The 19,042-nt window shown below is 32.0% G+C and overlaps 1 protein-coding gene across 2 annotated transcripts in view; it reads right to left on the bottom strand.

Moving 5' to 3' along the window:
* Positions 1–372: 372 nt before the first annotated feature.
* The window catches only part of LOC143250578 (centrosomal protein of 83 kDa-like), a 32,714-nt gene continuing 14,044 nt past the window's right edge, over positions 373–19,042 (bottom strand). The window contains exons 7-9 of one of the 2 annotated variants that reach the window (XM_076501356.1): positions 14,220–14,478; positions 4,763–4,907; positions 373–519 (exon numbers count right to left, since the gene is read on the bottom strand). In XM_076501356.1, the coding sequence (XP_076357471.1) occupies positions 477–519; positions 4,763–4,907; positions 14,220–14,478 (447 nt within the window). In that variant the 3' untranslated portion in view covers positions 373–476. Of the gene's footprint in view, positions 520–4,762; positions 4,908–13,438; positions 13,491–14,219; positions 14,479–19,042 lie in introns of those variants that run through there. The other variant, XM_076501358.1, reaches the window with a different exon arrangement.

Below are 19,042 nucleotides of genomic sequence, written 5' to 3'. Positions count from 1 at the left end.
TACATGCTTCCATGAGGAATCCCCTATCACAAACAGGTAACCATATTGTTGAATCAATAATGAATTACAATACAGATACTTACAAAAAGTAATATGAAGCATATGGACGTAACACATGAAATAAGGTGGTTTTATTTTATTTAAGCAACCCATTATAAAAAACTGATAGTGTTTTAACTACAAATCTTATTATTTATTATAACTACCCATATGTTTAGTTTAACCAGACAGCTGAAAAATAACTACTATTTTTTAAATTAAAAATTAAAATATGTTTGACACTATACAGATATTGAAATGAACACTGTTAGTAGCAACATAAAACAAACACTCCTAGATAATATGCTCAAAACCAAAATCAGCAAAACACTTACTTAAGTGTCATAAGTTCTTGTTCAGAAGCCATTTTACTATCAAGAGCAGCTTGTAATTTTTGCTGTACTTTATTTAACTCAGAATGTACTTCATAGACCTTTTCATTTTGTTGATCCTCCAACTCTTTCACTTTCAATTCTAGTTCTAATCTTCAAATAAAAATAGTAAATCATTAATCTATATCAATTCCAAATCCATCCTTCACTTCAAAAAATAACAGATTATTTAAATCAGCTCTACTTTAAGACACTCAAATCTTGTATCATGCACAACAAAGAATACCCTTGGCAACAGGGTTAATAAGAAACATATCCACTACAAACTTCAAACACAAACATTAGGTAATTTACCTTTTAAATCCATTACAGTTCTTCCCTACCCACAAACAGTGTAATTACTCACAAGAAAAATCACTTCAGCCTTTTTTCTTTACACAACATCAACTCTTCAACTACATCTTTCATGTGAAAAGACGTTCATAAACAAGTTCAACTGCAATTGCAGTTCTACTCTTTACACAAGAGTCATTACTAATATCAGCTATACATCAAGTGAAAATTAACATTAGTTATAACTGGTAAGCCAGTTAGGTAACAGGGGTATTGCTCAAAATATCAACTATGGAGCAATACTAAATCTCTTATTAACTAACATGAAATTAAATAAAGAGACTGGAGAGAAAGTGCATGATGAAATGTACAATATTTATTAGCATACTAAAAATGCAAATGTCCTATACTGAACAATAGGGCATATTTTTTACAATAAAGTCTTTGGAACACTTCCTACTTTAAAAACACAGATATACATCTTATATTCAATCTCAGGGGTAATTTTTACATTAAAAGGCTAGAGCAGTGATGGCAAACCTGTGGAACAGAAAAACATTTTGCTTGCACGCAGCATTCAGTGCTGCCTCTTGATTATTTAAACCCTAACACTAACCTGTAATAATAAATGTATATAATGATTATCGTTATTGCCAAATGCAGCAGCAAATTATTTTTTTTTAATGCAGGACCAGTGAGAAATGTTCACAGGAGATGTCTCGCGTCATCTTTGCACCAGCTTTGTGGTTGCGGGAACATGTGACATCAGATGACACATTTTGAATTCCTTGCACACCTAGTGTACACATCAATATTTGAGTAAAAATAGAAGTAAGCTGTTAGTATTAGCTTTACTCTGCTTATATGTTTTTTCTGTTGTTTGTGAGTGAATACTGGATATTTAGTGATAATAATGGTAAATATGCATTTATTGTTTTGCAGTAAACATATGAATTATATTGTTAAAATTATGTTATTTGGCATGGCATTTGTATATTTTTGATCAGTTAGGTAATTATAGATTTTTATATCAATGGCAAATTTTCACCTGCTGTTATGTTACGGTAAGTTATTGTATTTAAGCTAATTGGTTAGATATTTTCAAATTGTATTTACCTTTTTCAGCTTGTCAGAATGTCAGCTCAACCAGCAAAGAAACAAAAATGTTCAACTGGAAGGAGCAGCAGCAGAGATTTTCAAGAATCATGGAGTAAAAGATTTAGACTGATCAAAAAAGGTGATAAAGCATAATGTATCTTATGTTCTGAAACAGTGATGTGCTGGACTTGCTCTGTAAAGTCACATTGTGAAACTGTTCATAAATGGTTTTGTGATAAGAGTGAGCAAGAACTAAAAGAACACATTTCTCAAGAAGTCAGCAACAACAACATGCAGTCAAATATTTTGATGAAATTTGTTCAGGTAAATCCAACTTAACTGCTGCTAGTTTTGAGATTAAATTATTGCTCAACATGGAAAAACCACTTAATGATGGGAAGCATATTAAAGAATGACAGCTAGAATGTTCTCCTTCCCTTTTTGACTTCCAGAAAAAGGAAAAAATTATTCAGCACATTAAGGAACTACCAGCGAGTAGAAACACAGTAAAATATAGAATATTAAATATGGAAACAAACATAGCAGAAATGCTAACAAAAGATATTGGTGCATGTAAATTCCTTTCCAGTTGTCTTGATGAGAGCACTGATGTCACATCATCAGCTAAGCTAGCCATTATTGCTTGATTTTGTAGATGAATTGGTTAACTTGATAACATTACCCGAACATACCAACTGGGCTGAAATAATAGTAAATGAATTATCCAGTCATTAGGTTGATGTTTCACAAATAGTTTCCGTGACAACTAATGGTGCACCCAGTATGACTGGTTAAGAAGCAGGATTTATAAATCTATTTCCAAAATATGTGGTATATCCATTGGTAGGCTTTCATTGTATTATGTACAAGGAGGCTTTGTGTGCAAAAGCTGGCCTTAAGGAGCTTGAAAAAAGTGATGGAAATTGTAACTAAGGTAGTTAATTTTATTTCTGTGCATGCTTTTCAGAAAAAAACGACAATTTCAGAATTTACTGAGATAGGAGAATTCAGTGTAGACAGGACTACTTATGTACAATAAAGTTTACTGGCTAAGCAGAAGTTCTGTCCTTAAAAAAATGAAAAATTTACTTGTCAAGAATTAATTGATATTGTGTGGATTTTTAAGATTGATTCTTTTAAATATTTCTCCTCACGTTTAAATTACTTGAACACCAAATTGCAGGAATCTGGCAAAACACTTGATGTTATGTTTGATAACATAAAAGCTTTTGAAATCAAACTGAAAATTTTTAAACATGATATTTACAATGGCACTTTTAAGTATTCTCCAAACCTAAAAAAACACGACAGATACTGAAACTCATGAGAAAATTTACATTTGGAGATTGCAAATGCAATTTTCAAGCATCATTAATTCAACGTTTGAACAATTTATTCAAGATTTAATAAGATTACATTTCTTGAAGAAACTGCAAAATTTGTAAAGTAAGCAGACAGTGTAATGTTATGCAAACTGAATTTTGAAATGTTGCAGTGGATTGACTTGGATAATTTTGAAATGTAACCATTTGATTTACAAAGCAGCTCAATTTGAAGGCAAACATTTGTCAACTTAAGAGCTGAACTAGAAAATATTGAAAGAGATTGGTTAGTGACTGGAATAATGCAGAAAATGATGTCCTGAAACTCTGAAATTCTATTCCTGAAGCTTTTGACTGTCTGAAAAATGTTGCAATGGCATTATTAACAGTATTTTTCATCAATGTATTTATGCAAGTAATTATTTTCAGTGATGAACTTTGTGAAGCATAATTATAGAAATAGACTTGCTGATGAAACTAGTACTGCATAGCTCTCAAAACAACCAAATGCAAGCCTGCTGTAAAATATCTGTCATCTTTGGTGTAGCAGTAGTCTCACTAAGAGTAAAATATGTTAATTTTTTTATATTGCATAATATAAAACAAAGCTTATCATTTCACAAAATTCTGTCTGTTAACAGTAAAACAATGAATAAATGTAAATAAGCAAGAGGACTCCTTTTTCCTTAAAAAAAAAACAAAGTCCATTATTATTGTTACTAATGTATTTAATTTATTCCTTACAAATTAGTATAGTTATTAATAACATTCAACTCCTAAAGCTGTTTCATTTAAAATAATTCAAAATAATAATAGATGATAATATGCTGCTAAAAATTACCATGGGCATGTTAAAGAAATTTTTAGAAGATTATCCCCAATATGGGCACACACACTCAAAAAGCTTTGCCATCCCTGCACTAGAATATGTCCTATGGCACATGGCTTATATTCAAACAGTGGAATATATTTGTCATAATATAAAAGACTATTTAATGTAGATGTAAGTGATTAATTTCTTTTCAGAGTGAATATCCTGTAGTTGTTTAGTTTTGTTTATATTATGATAACAAATATTTTGAAGTAAACATTATGACAAGTTATGTAATTTGGTGAGAGTTGTATATTGTGATTATAAACAATGATGTCAAAATTATAGAACATTGTATGAAATTGATGTTTTGGATATATAGGGAGTGGATGATTTAGTAATAAACATAAACATTATGAAATTAGTGGGAAACAGCAAAGAGACAAAATACAGAGTAGTTGCATAAAAGAGACATTTGGCCAGAGAAAGAAGACTTAACAATTATTATAGGCCTCACAATTGATATATACACTTATTTTTATTCAAGTGAGACTAACAGTGTTAGAAGAGATAAAATGAATAGTTTATTTCATTAGAGCTTTAAAGCAAGAAGCTGAATACAGCAAACACAGACATATTAAATTAATAAATACAAACACTGGTATATCTTCAAGATTTAATCAGGTGAACCTGAATTATAAATATGATGGATCTCAAATATTCTAATCACGGTGCATCCTTTCTAAAACAATGACTCTGAATAAAGATTTTGTTTTTTATTAAAGTCATGAATACTTTAATAATAAAACTTATTATTCATTACTCACTTTTCTGATTCTAGCTTTCTAATAACTTCCAAATCATAATGTCGAGCTGCATGATGCTGTCTCTGTAACTCCAATTCTCGATCTGTTAGATTTTGGTTTTGCTTCCTTACTTTTTCTTCTAAGATCTCCAATTCAAGTTTCACATCTATAATCAAACAGAAACATTGTTTTTTGCATGTTCTTCAACTATACAACAACAATAACCTTTCTGTGTGTTAGTATCTATAAATAACCAGTATATCTACTACCTATGAATTATTTAACATAATATTCTTCAGCTTGTTATATAAATGCCTCAAAAATCTAAAGAAGTAGGCTGAGCCTGCCCCACATACAAATAAAGTTTCTCACTTAAATGAAATAAATGGTGAGAGTCAAAACTAAACTGGAGAACCAAACCAGCCACCACCAACAAGATGATTCTCAGAGGAGAAGGGAGGTTACAACAGAGAAGTCCATACTGGATAGAACATGTACAGGCAAAGTGTCTAAAGAATAATAAACCAATGGGCCTCAAGAATGGAATATCTAAGCAAAGAGCTGTGAGTCAAAAGTTCAAAAACTGTGAACAAACCAAAGGAAGCATAAAATTAACAGACAAACTGGGATGTGTACAAAGAGTTTGAGACCTTGATCTGTGTCAACCATATTCTGGAGAACTCGGAGTGTGAAAATCATCCATCTTCAATAAAAAAAATATCAAAACTGGTTCAAGCGGAACAAATCTATGATAGAACATCAAACCCCTATCTTCATATGAATGGCAAAATGACTGGAATAAAATTCCAGATGGGGGTCAAGAAATTGTTATATAGCATTCTGATCAAGTTATATGGAGAATAAAAGGGCAGAAAAAAAAAACACCTGAGTAATCCAGTAGTCTACAGCAAGAGAAGTCCACAGATGAAAAAGTGGAAAAGAACATCTTCCACTGAACAAGAGCTGAGGGTTGGTTCCAAAAACAGGTTGCCTCAGACCCCTGACAGCCAGTTCTCAGAAGAGAGGGGAGGATATTCAGTAGTCAGGAAAAGGACTAGAAACAGGATAGGGGGTGACCCTGTGATGCTGCAGAGGAGGAGAGACATAGTAGGCTCCCCCCAGTTTGGTCTAAAAAGTAATCACCCAAAGTGAGCAGATGGCTGCTGATGAGTTGCATCAGTTCATGATTCCAAAGTAAAAGAAACACCCAAAAAACACTTCATCACAAAGAAAGTATGCAACACACAGGACACTTAGAGAAGATTGAGAGAGGCAAATTCCAAAATATACGACAATCCAATGAAACAGATCTCAGGAACAAATATAACCAGAATATAATGGAGAAAAAAACTGAGATCAAAGTCAGAAACATGTAGCAAAACTTCCATAGTAAAAGTGACAAGGTGTGATGTAAAGTTTGAAAAGGTGAAAAGTGAATATATGTCCATAGTGAAGTAGTTCATTAAGTATGAAACAAAGATAAGTAGATGATTAGTGAAAGAAAGGAAAAGTAAGAGATCCAAAGCTGAAAGAAGAAACTTGAGCAATGGAGATTCTTGCAATAACATAGGCCAAAATTCAGCAAAAACTAATTGGAGAAACAAAAAAGATACATACCTATATAAACCCCAAAACAAAGAACAATAGTGGAAATATCTGATCCGTATCAAGGAAAAGGAAGTGGAAGTAAAGAAGAACGTGAAAATAACATAAGTGAATCTTATTAGAAGATGGGGCAAGCTCAGCTAAAGTAACAAAAGCAGAAGGTTAGGAATCCTGGAACTAAGATCAGAATGTAACCAATTATGTGGTGCACAATAGCAATAAAGTCACCAGTTGCTAGAGTGCTTCTAATTGCCATGAAAACATTGAATGACTTTTGTTAAAGAATTTTAGATCAGAAATGTCAGAAACATGAAAACATGAGTTAGAAATCCAGATGATTCACGTAACTGACTTATTTTTACAAATACAAATTGACCTGTTATGTCAATGACACATAGGCCTTGGTCATTGGTTTAATGATGATTTAACAAAACCTGTACACTGGGTTAAAACAACAGAAAATGATACCCTCAAAGAAATCTTATCACAGACAATAGGATGTGTCCCCCAAAATTACAAACTTGATTTAAAAAAATTATCACTAACTTTAGATAATTTAAATCAAAATTCTAACTGAAATATTTAAAATTTGGTATTTCTTCATAATCAGGAAAACTAAAGAAAGGAAACATACACTATGAATTGCATAAAAATTTATAATAAGTGCAAAAATTACCATTATCAGAAAAAAACAACACCTCAGCCAAGTTGTGCCAAGGAACAAAACTTTTGTTTCAAAGCTGGTGTACATAAAGAATGTGTTACCCTCTTACTGGAGAATAACTACAGTTTTGTCATAAATACATTACAGGCTGAAGTAGTATATGTTAATATACTTAGGGAGGAGAACTTTATTTGAGGCCTTTGACAAGCACAAAAACCTTCATGACAGTAGCATTAGGTAACACCACCTCTTTGTGGTGCAGAAACATGGATAAATGTTTCTAAAAAAACAATTATAATTTTAAAGAAGATATGCTGAATAACAAAAAGTTTCTTAAGTTAAAATATTGCTCCTATAAAAATCAGAAATTTCAAACATATTTATAAGAATTTAAAAGAAAGTATTCACACAAAGAAAATGTTACGGCAGTAAGCCATCAGGCTGTTATTCATATACTTTATATGTGTTCAATAGCACATGAAATATAGCTTGTTAGGCATAAAGTTTTTAATGTATGCAAATCAACCATAAATTAGTTGGTTAATTTCTTTGAACAGTTTACAAAATGAAAATACCATTAGAGATATATTTTGATTTTCATTCTGAAATGCAGAATTTTAAGTTTTGATACAGAATTTTTATACATTGATATTCCTCTATAAAAGACCCTGGAATTAACAGAAGGTCTCTTGTATCATAAGTTTCCTGAAACTATTGAGCTTTGCCACCAAAGATTTACAATTCCTATTAAACAATACTGGGTATAACCAAAATAATGGAATGGCAATAAGACAAATTTAAGCACAAACACTCATTAACAGATTGTTTTGCTACTTTGACAATCGATAACAAATATTTAGTTCCAGACTTATATAAATATACTGAAGGTATGTTAACAATAACCTCATCATTATAATCACCTAGCATAAGTTAATTTTAAAAACATCTTAAAAATTAACATAGTAGTATAAAATTTGCAGTAGAACACCAATGAAAACATAAACTGATGTGTTAATATACAATAACAATGACAGGTCTGATCCTGAAGTGTTTCACACCAATGTATTTATTGGTTTACGTTTTAACTTTAACAGCCTTATTCCAAATTTGTTTAACACACATTTTATTAAAATATTGATTAATTGTGCATGTAATATTATTGATATAAAACACAACATGTAATGAATTTTTTTTAAATAAAAATGTTTATCAAATCAACACTGTTGATTAAATTATATCAAATTGTTTGGGTGAAGTTAATAAATTTAATTAAAATGGAATGTTCCTAAGTAGCCTCACAACAATATTACCATAAAAGAAAACAGTTTTATTTTATTTATGGCAGTACAGTTCTCTATCTCTTTAGTTTACACATTTCTTACACCTATGTTTTATACTTAATTGCTTATCCCACAAACACCTACTGCTATCTACTATATCTAGTACTTGTTGTGCCAGATAAAAATCTCTCTTTCTTGTATTTCAAAGAATAGTCAGTCATACATTAAACTGTTTCACTTAAACTTACATCAACATCATTCTATTAAACTTACTGCATACACCTAAAGCTATATAAAGTAACATTTATTATAATTCTGTACTGACTACATATATTTGCACAAAATTTTGCAAGATTTTAGTGAATGTTACAAGTTCATTGTACACAAGATCAGAATTTTAAATAAAATATGTCATACCAATTTGTCCGAATTTTTTAACCCTTTACCTTACATGAAATAAAATCAAAAATACATTTTTTTTTTGTTGAATGACTTAAGATAGTAACAAAACAATATTTTTTAATTTCAATAGCTTCAGATTCTAAAACTTTCACAACTCCATTCATTTAATTTTATTTGACAGTTAACATGGTTTCATAATGGTAAAATATTGTCTTAATAACCTTTAGGCATTCTTTGAAAATGTTATTCCTTATGTAGATGAGGGTACATGTGTGAATATGTTGTATCTGGATTTTCAGAAAGCATCTGACTAGGTGCCAAATAAAATACTTGTTAAAAAGTTCTCTGTAGGTGAGGGGAATAGGTGGTTTATTAGACAGAAAACTAGCTAGAGTCAAAAAAGCAGAGTGGTAATCAAATGAAGTTCAATCACCCTGGATTAATGTTACAAGTGGGGTTTCTCGGGGATTAGTGTCAGGACCTTAACTATGCTTGATTTACAATAAGCATATAGTTGAATGAATGGTAAATAGGTTGTTTAAATTTCTGATGTGAGGAGGATAACACTACCTTATAAAAGGATTCAGGTTATTTAATAGATTAGGCAAATAAATGATAGATGGCATTAATTTAAAAATTACAAATTAATTCATGTGGGATATCGAAACTAGATCCGAGTTTAATTTTGATGGTAATAACCTCAAGTGTTATGGAAGAAAATGATCTTGAAGTTCTGGTTGATCAGTTTCTCAAGCCATCCAAGCAATATGCTGTTGCTAGTGGCAGGACAAAAAGTAGTTTAAGTTACAATTCAGAAATATTGAATACAAATCAAAAGAGTTTATGTCATTATATAGGTCTTAAGTTAGGCTACATTTAGAATACTGTGTTGAGCTTTGGGCTCCTTATATCAGAAAGGACACTGAATTGTTATAAAGGGTTTTTAGGATGACATATGGGATAGAAAGTTTTTTGTATGAGGAAAAGTTAAAATCTCTGAACTTGCTCTCTTGAAAAAAAAAGTTAAAATAGATCTGATTGTGGTATTTTAGATTGTTAAGGAAATTCACAGTGCTGATGCAGCAGCATCTTTTTTCATATTTATTGGTAAGAAAGGTAAAACTACAAGACATAAATATAAATTTTAACAGAAGGAAGTCATCTTCAGCTAACACAGTATTTCTTTTAGCAGGGTGTTTGGCCTCTGGAATAGCTTGTCTTCAGATGTGGTGGATGCAGTTCATTTAGGGGAAATATTAATAAGAATTTAAATAATAAGGGCTGGTTTTTTTTGTTTTTTGTTTTTTTAAGACAAGTTTAATTTGGCATATAGGACAGCCTAAGTAGACAAAAGATTATTTGCTGTTCATTTATCTTATGATATTTTATTGTAATATGAACCCTCTCTCAGTATGTGAAAAGCAATAAATGTTAAAAATGGGTTGGTTGGTTTGGTATTTAATGGCACAAAGCAACTTCTGATTGACTAATTTGGTGTTTTATGGCACAAACCAGCTAGGCAAATCTGAACCAAACATCCGGTGATTAAAAGTAAAAAATTAAAGTAAATTTAGTAAAATTCATAAAAAGAAATTAAGGTTAAACAAAACAAAGTTACAAAATAAATAAATAGCATAAAACCAATATTTACATCTAGTCTACAGCAGTAAGAGAAAAACTATAGTAACTAAAGTTGTAGATGACTTTCTGTTGCATAACTGTAATTATCATAACTCGCCAGGAAGACTAATAGGTAAGTACAAAAACGACCATCAGTCACCATAAGTTGGTCTTTCCAGTCCTGGTTCCAAGTTGTTTAACATTATGGCCATTTTCAAAAAGTAATAAAATTTTTAAAAGACTTGAAGAAAATTTTTAATTATAACTCACCAGGATGACTAACAGGTAGTTCAAACAGCAGCATTAGTCACCTGAAGTTTGCCTTTCTAGTCCTGGTTTCAAGTTATTTGACATCATGGCCATTTTCTAATTTCAAATCAAACAAGCTGGACCTAAATAGCATTTAAAAGATTAATGGCCTTTCAAAACCTAAAAACATTTCCAAGGTGGTCAGTGTCACAATCATCAATAACACTGTCTAACGTTAAGGATAAACCTTGGGACAGAACATGTTTAAAATGGTACTGTCATTACGACTCCCAATGACAGCAAGACAGTAAAATAGTGGCTTATTGTGACCTGAGTGTTACACAGACAACACATTGGTGCATACAGATAAAAGAAAACAATGAGTTAAAAAACTGACCAATGCGTAGTCTACTTAGAACAACTTCCTCTTTCCGATCCTTACGGTAGCAAGATGGCCAAAGTCCAATAGAGGGTTTTATTTGGAAAAGCTTGTATTCACGTTGCTCACTCCAAGCCGACTGCCAACTGGCGTGGAGCCATGCTTTGAATACAGGACCATAGTCCATGTATGGAACAGGCACAGCAGTGACAGTGCCAGAGCAGACAGATTTAGCTGCAGTTTTGGCGAGTTCATTCCCTCAAATACCAACGTGGCCCGATATCCTGAAAAACTGGTTAGAAGTACACGTTAAAGAGAAATGGGCCAATCTGTTTTCAATATTGACGAGAACAGGGTGTGAACTAACCTGAATTGATTCCAGGGCCAGCAAAGAACTAAGCACGTCAGTATAAATAGTGCAATTTGACTACTGCTTAGCTTCTATGTGATTCAGAGCAAGAGAAATGATGCACAGTTCAGCAGTGAACACAGAAGCTGTAGAGGGGATTGTGCGAGCAACCACCAACCCACAACAAACCATGGCAGAGCTCACACAGTCATCTGATTTTGAATCATCTGTATAAATAGGAAAGGAAAGACAGTTTGAAAATTGTTCAGCAAATAACAGACAGTATTCCAAATCTGGAGTATCTGCTTTACTCAGATGACTTAAAAATAGGTCACATTTGGGGACTGTAAGAAGCAATGGTGGGATGGGCTGACCAGTGGATACAGCAATGTTATCCAAGAATAGACCCAATTCATCTAACTGCACCTGGATACGAAGGCCAAAAGGAGCAATGGCAGACTGACTCTTCTGAAAATATATAGCTCACCGAGGAAGTAAAACACAACCCCAGGTGGGATGCTTTGGTAAGGAACAAAGTTTTGAAGCACATAGTAAAGACAGTCACAAACAGTAGAGGTGCAAAGAAGCTTCATGAGGCTTTGTGTGTTACCTCTGAACAGGGCAAGTGCAGAGCCAAAGTCCTTGATGATGAATGGGGTTCAACATTTTTAAGTCCGAGGTACTGGCAGAGCCATAGACCAGTGATCCATAGTCAAGTTTCGAACGAATAAGAGCACAATATATCTTTAGCGTAAAACACTGATCCACTTCCCAAGCAGTGGAAGAGAGGACAAGGAGGATGTGGACCTTGCCACCGCAATGAGCACAAGTCAAGGAACAACTACATGACATCTTCGAATGACTGAACCGCTTGCACTGGAAACATCTGAGAGGGTTCAGAATGAATGACCATACCCTGCATTTAAGATAACCTGCCTTGGTAGTGGCAGGTGGATGTGCTGATATAAATGTCAGAATGAAGACATTGGTCTGCATCATAATTCTATCTTTGCGAGTGGGGAAACACTTAACTGCAGAAACTCCTTGGGTGGAGAAACCAGCAAGAATCTCTGACTTTGGGATGTTCTTCAAATCCCTCTCAACAATAATTCCTTGTGATGAATTTAAAGTAGCATGAGGTGTAACCTCAATATGTATATCCCCAATCATCTTTGAATGCAAGAGGAGTTCACTGTGTTGAGATGTGGATGTTTCCACCAATATGTCACCAGAGCAAAGCTTCTTTACTGACTTTGGAGAGCTAGCAAGTCCCTCTAACCCCTTTTGAATGAAAAAGGGAGGCATCTGCCCCAAAGTTTTGTCTGAAAGAGAATGTAGTACAAGAAAATGAGGTACAACAAGTGTTACAGATGTTGAAAATTGCTGCGCAGTCTTCAAGACGTGGTCGTTTACTTATGGACTGTTTTCTCACTATTTTATTTAAGTATTTTATTTGGAGAATCCATGATAAAAAAGGAATATTTTGGAGCCCACTGACCCCACCTGCCATGGAGCCAGCCGTATGAGAGGAGGCACTACCATGCTAAACAAGGACACTGCAGCCAAAGTTTTGTGAGCAATATACCCAAACTCCAGCATCAGATACAATGTCCAGAACACCTGTTGAGAACATCCAACATGAGTACTTGTTTCATCTTAGCCCAAGTGGACCAGCCGACTGACCCAAGGAGGTCACCCCAAAGCTGCCCATCTACAGGAATTCAAGGCCAAAATGGTGTGTTAGGGTTGGACCCATCAACCACCAGGTTCCTCTCCTCTCCTTCACAGGTCATCATGCACGACAAAGACGTGGGTGGATGTTTAGATCCCAGAGGAGGTAAACTAAAACAGAGCCTCCCCTTGGAGGTTCCCTTACTTAGTACAATTAAACCCAAAATAAAGGTTAAAATGGGAAAGCATAGGAGAGAGAAATTATCAGGTTACATCATATGACCTGAAACCCTTGCTCACCTGAAGTTAGTATCATAATGAATTGTTTTAATTTTGTTTCACTTGAGTTTTGTTATTTAAATTAACAAGTTTCTAATTTTAGCACCTTAGCCCTGAGGTAGTTTTCAAACATGCATTTTATAACAGAAGAAATACATCATTTGTTAGAAAACAGTGCTTTGTAAGTGCTATAACCTACCTATGATTGTTGCTTACAACGATGACTCCAAATGTTATAAGAGAGAGAAAATCTACAAAATGGAATTGAAAGGGGAGATGCATTATGTGACACAGAGGTAATTTAAGATGGAGAATTTACTTAAATATTTCCTATTGCAATTGAAATATTAAAGTTTATATATTATAATACACTGAATCATAGATTGTTTTAAATGCAAAGTTTAAAGATACCTTGCAAATAAAGTTATTTAACTGTTTAAAAGTTGCAACATCTGCATTTTGTTCATATGTTTAACCCAGTAACATATGCTATTCATTGTTTTTGTTTCTATTTTTTTTTAACTCACCATATAGTATCCTAAATCCTTTTAAGCATGTTAATAAAATTATGGCACTGCATTTATTTTATTGTTTGATATTACACAATAGACTAACTGTTTAATGATTAATTAGATTTCATTCCTTTTCACCAAAGGTACAACAAAAAATATAATGTACAATATAGAGGCCTAATGCATCATTTGAATCTTGGGACCATCTACTGGTTAGAGCATTTTTGCTTATTCAAGGTTTATCAGCACAGCATGGGTCAGCAAACCAAAGAAATGAAAATTATATTTTCTATTTTCACTTTGATGAAAAGAAATGTAGTACAAACACATACAGCTAGCTGCTAGATCTATTACTTGAGTCAAAAGACACTCTCTCTTACATACAGTAAAAAGTAGTGAAATAATCATTCAATAAAACTACAGTTTTATACTTGATTACTTATCACTAAAATATATACTGTTAACTACTAGTGCTAGTACTTGCTACTTCAGAAGCCAGTCTATCTCTTTCTCTTTCAACCTCTGCTTTATCTTTGATGGCTTCCATTTTCAGTTCTGTATGTTTGACCTGAGCAGTATGTTCTACCTCGTCCAGCTGACCTTTAAGCTTAAGAACTTCTTCTTTGGCTGAGTCAAGCTGAGCAGATAGGTGATTACAAGTTTCTCGAGTGCTTGAAAGTTCTTTCTGGACAACTTCTTTCTGCATGTTTAAACTGGTCTTTTCAGACTATTAAAAATAAAGATTAAGAACCCTTAAAACAACAGAATTTTTTTATAAATTTAGTCATTTTAAGTATTTTGTAATTTGCAAATAATTATACATGCTTCTCTTATATACATGGACCCTAAATCATCTTTAACAGGTGTACAAGAAATATCTATGGCATTGGTAAATTACACTTAATGATGCTTACCCCTATCTACAAGTAAGCTAGACCCCTGCAATATATATCAGTTAACTAACTGTTCACAAACATAGTCAAATTTACTGATATCCTATCTATGAAGCTATACACAAGTTTTACTATAAATCTGAACTTACAATACATATCTTCACAAAATTTTGCAAGTTTGTAATAAACATAGAAGTCTGTGTTTTCCACAAAATTCAAGTTTTTTAACATAAAATGTTTTTATTCGATATTTCTTTGCAAATGTTAACCTTTTTATACCTTCTTTATTTTATAATTTTGTTACTGTTCTCTGGACCTATTTTGGCAGGTAAAAAACAAAACAAATCACAGTGAGAACCCATCACTTGTTTCTGATAGAGTTTAGGCTTGTGTAACTTTGGATATTTTTTATTTTACTGAAGTTTTGTCAGGATAAGATAAAACTTAATTTTTACATTTTAGTGCCTGTAGTTAAAAAGAATATATGACAAAAAAACCCTCAATGGGAATGGAATATTTGATCACGTAGAAGTAAAAAAACACCTTTACTTTAATCTCCAAATACTGTCAAGATACTGAAATTTGCTTCAAAAAAGTACAAAACCTGGAATGTTTGTGATTAAAATAGGGCCTTATGGATGGATGAGTTCAAATTTGAAATATTCAGTTCAAAGCATAGGTTGTATATCCAACAGAAGAAAGGTGACAGGTAAATCAATGCATAGCACCTACCATAAAGCACTAGATAGACATTGTGATAATTTGTGGATGTTTTTCTGCTGAGGCAACAGGAAATATTATCAAATTATATGGAATAATGAACCAGCATGAGTACCATCAGATACTGATCTGTTTTGGTATACCCAGTTGTTTGCATATTATTATTAAAGGACTCTGCTACCAATAAAATAATGACCCTAAACACTCATCCAACTTATGCAGAAATTACTTAGCTGAGAAAGAAGTTGCTGGAATCATTCAAATGATGCAATGGCCCCCATACAATCCCTGAAAAACTATCTGTTGTTATTAAAGCAAAGGAGTACACAAAAAAATATTAACTGGTTGCTGAATTCAAGCACTTCCATTGAGTTTGTTGTTTTAATCAAATTTGTCATGTTTCACTTGTGATTTGTCCACCACTGGGACAGTGGTAAGTCTATGGATTTACAACACTAAAATTAGAGGTTCGATTTCCTTTGGTGGAAACAGCAGATAGCCTGATGTGGCTTTGCTATAAGAAAAACACATATATTCACATTTGCGATTTATCTTCTACTGTTCTTTGAAAGTAGCTTGAAATCTAATTTTTGACATTGCTCTCACACTTTTGTACAAAACTGTGTAACAGCCACTAGAATAGAATGTCCTCAAAACTATCACATATCCAGATATAAATAAATAGGTTAAAAAAAATTTCCTTTAGCATGCAGAGCACTATATTATTCCCACAAACACAGCCATTTTAATCTGTGAAAAGGCCACCACATTCTTTCCAACCCAAATTTCAAGAAGTTTCATATTTTTTTTAAATCTAAATACAGCTTAGTTACTTAGCTTAATAAATTATAGTGGAATTCCAAGGTTTAGTATAGTTATTTAATATTTTTTGGGTATTCAACTGTATATGTAAAAACCTTAAAAACATTGTATGATATCTTCCACATATAAAATTTTAAAAGGCTTGGCAACTGAGTTCAAAGGTCGAAGCTAGAAGAGATAATTGTTTGTTTTACTCCTTGATTTATTGTTCAATAATTTATTTCAAAATTGTAATAATATATATATATATATATATATAATAATTGAAATTTGACTGTATATTACAAAATACTAGTACACTAAAATGCAGCCAAGACAGGGAAGACTTAAGTTCAGTTTTTATATTCCTGAATATGTAACGAGTGCATGTGCACTGCATCAATGGAAGTTGTGTAATGTTAGTTAGGCATAACTGGAAGGTCAATATAATAAAAAATAAATATATAATGTTATGAACCTTAAGCTACTTAGACTAAACATTTGTATTTTCATGTTGTTATATATAGCCATTCTAGCACAACAAAAGCATAATTTATATTTATTTCTTAATTTTTTACAATGGTTACAAGGCTGGTCCAATTGACAGACCACACACAGTTAGGGTGTAGAAAACAACAAAATATAAAGTCTCACTGAAAACAAACATTTGAAATGGATTTTCAAGGTGGCTGGTATGTGTATTAGAGCTTTATTTTAATTAAAGTTCTTTTACCAATTCCTGCCATCTTGAGAATACATTTTTACTTCAAATGGAGGATTTCTTGCCATCACAAAATGGTTGAAATGTATTTAGGATGTTTTAGACATTACACAAACAATATTTGAGATTTTTGGGATGAAGAATATTTTTTTAAATCAGAATATGAAATCACTTTGCACTCAGACTAGTATTGAAACAAACTTGATATTTTACAAACAAATCTTTAGTAAATATATTTCATTAAGAAATCTGATATTTGGTGGACCAAAAACTTCACTAAAATTCTACCAAATTTTGTGAAGATGCATATTGTGTATTAAAAATTACAGTACAAATACTCAATGTGTGCAAACGTGCAGAAAATCTTGTGTATACTATACTGAGCCCATTGCAAAATGGTTAATAAATAATATAGTATTAAGAATAAGAGAGAACTATTCTCAAATCCTAAAAGAGGATGTTACAGCTGGGTGTAATACGAGGGTTCTGATTTTCTGTTTGTTGGATCAGTAATCAAAAATGATTGAAGATTATAAAAATTATAGTTTGTCAAGGCAGTGATGATTTTACAGGAAGTAAGTGACATTAAATTTCACACTTATTGGAGAGAGAGTGAATAAAATAAAATACTTCTTACACTACAAAAAATTCAGAAATTTTTAAAATATTGCTTTTTAAAAGTAAGAACTTAAACTTGTATACTATTAAAATATGAATTATTAGCTACAATTTTATATTAATTAGTATAACAAACAAAATGTTGTTTATTATATTTTGAATGCAAGTTAATAATACCTATGAAACGTGCAGTAAATGATGGCTAGGTAGAGGGGGTTAATGAAGTAGAAAGATTAAAATGAGAATAAAAAGATTAAGTTAATATAAGCCAATGACTTTGATGACAATAAAAAGTTAAGTAAACAAATGAAAATGACTGATGTGTCAATAAAACAGTTAATGTACTGTAAGATGACCAATTTATAATACTCATTACACAAAGAGTAAGAAATTTTAAAGAAAATATCCTACATCACTTATTCAGCCACAACAGTCATGACTGTTATTCATATATAGTACTGATGTTTAATTTTCATTTAGCATATCTTTATCTTAACACTATAAACCCTTACAAAATATTTGTCCTTTTAGATACCTTCATTACAGTAAACAATACTGTGTATATTAATTACGTGAACAAAAAAAATAAACATTTCTAGAACAAAATATTAACACATAAAATAAAACCTAATTTCAACATCATCATTTGTCCTCTTCAGTTCTATACAGTTTATTGAAAAGGAACTTACCTACATTGCTTGAATGGTACCTGTTTCTGAAATTATTTTGAGGACGTTTATGAAACAGTTGAGCTTGATGTGACTTTACAGGGGTGTTAATGTTAGCAAAGTTTTAATAATAAAACTTCCAACAGTTTTATGTCAATCATTTTGGCTAATGGTTAGTATGAGATTACAGAGAGTTTTATACACAATTAAGGTGTAAAATTAATTTTTTTTTTAAGTTAGATTGATGAAGACTTCTTATATTATTCACACATACTTGAAAGTGAGATAACAGAGTTTGAAGGTTTCCTTAAGCTTGAGTTAACTTTAGCATTTAAGTTAATGATCACCCTTCAGTGTACTGGTTTAACATATTTTTTATCTTAATAAAGAACTTAACTTTCATTATTTAAACACTAGCTTTGAATGTAGTTTTTAGCAAAATCCAGGCTTAACTCAGATTTTACTTTAGTTTCACTTCTCAGGGTCATTTTTATTTTTAACTTATTTCATTTTTTTAATCTACAAGGTGGATCATACTGAAATGATAAGTGCTTTAAATAAAGGCTTTTCACCAGTTCCACATATCCATTACAAACACTTATCCTACTGCTAATTATTTGTTTGTTTGTGTATGTTAAATAAAGATTGTTTGGATTTGTCTATTTCTAGTTTCCTCTTTCTGATAACACTCAATATCCTTGAGATTTCAATTAATAGACCCTAACTGACTTCTCTGAAGAAAATCTGCAAACTGGAAAATACCACAGTGGATAGACTAATCCAGGACTACTTGAACAAACACATCTTCATATAATCACCAAATATATATATATACATTTACATATAAGTTCCAAATATTCAGAACCTACA

This window comes from Tachypleus tridentatus, chromosome 5 (genome assembly GCF_004210375.1).
Source record: "Tachypleus tridentatus isolate NWPU-2018 chromosome 5, ASM421037v1, whole genome shotgun sequence".
Classification (NCBI taxonomy): domain Eukaryota; kingdom Metazoa; phylum Arthropoda; class Merostomata; order Xiphosura; family Limulidae; genus Tachypleus; species Tachypleus tridentatus.
This window is presented reverse-complemented; position numbering and strand designations above follow the sequence as displayed.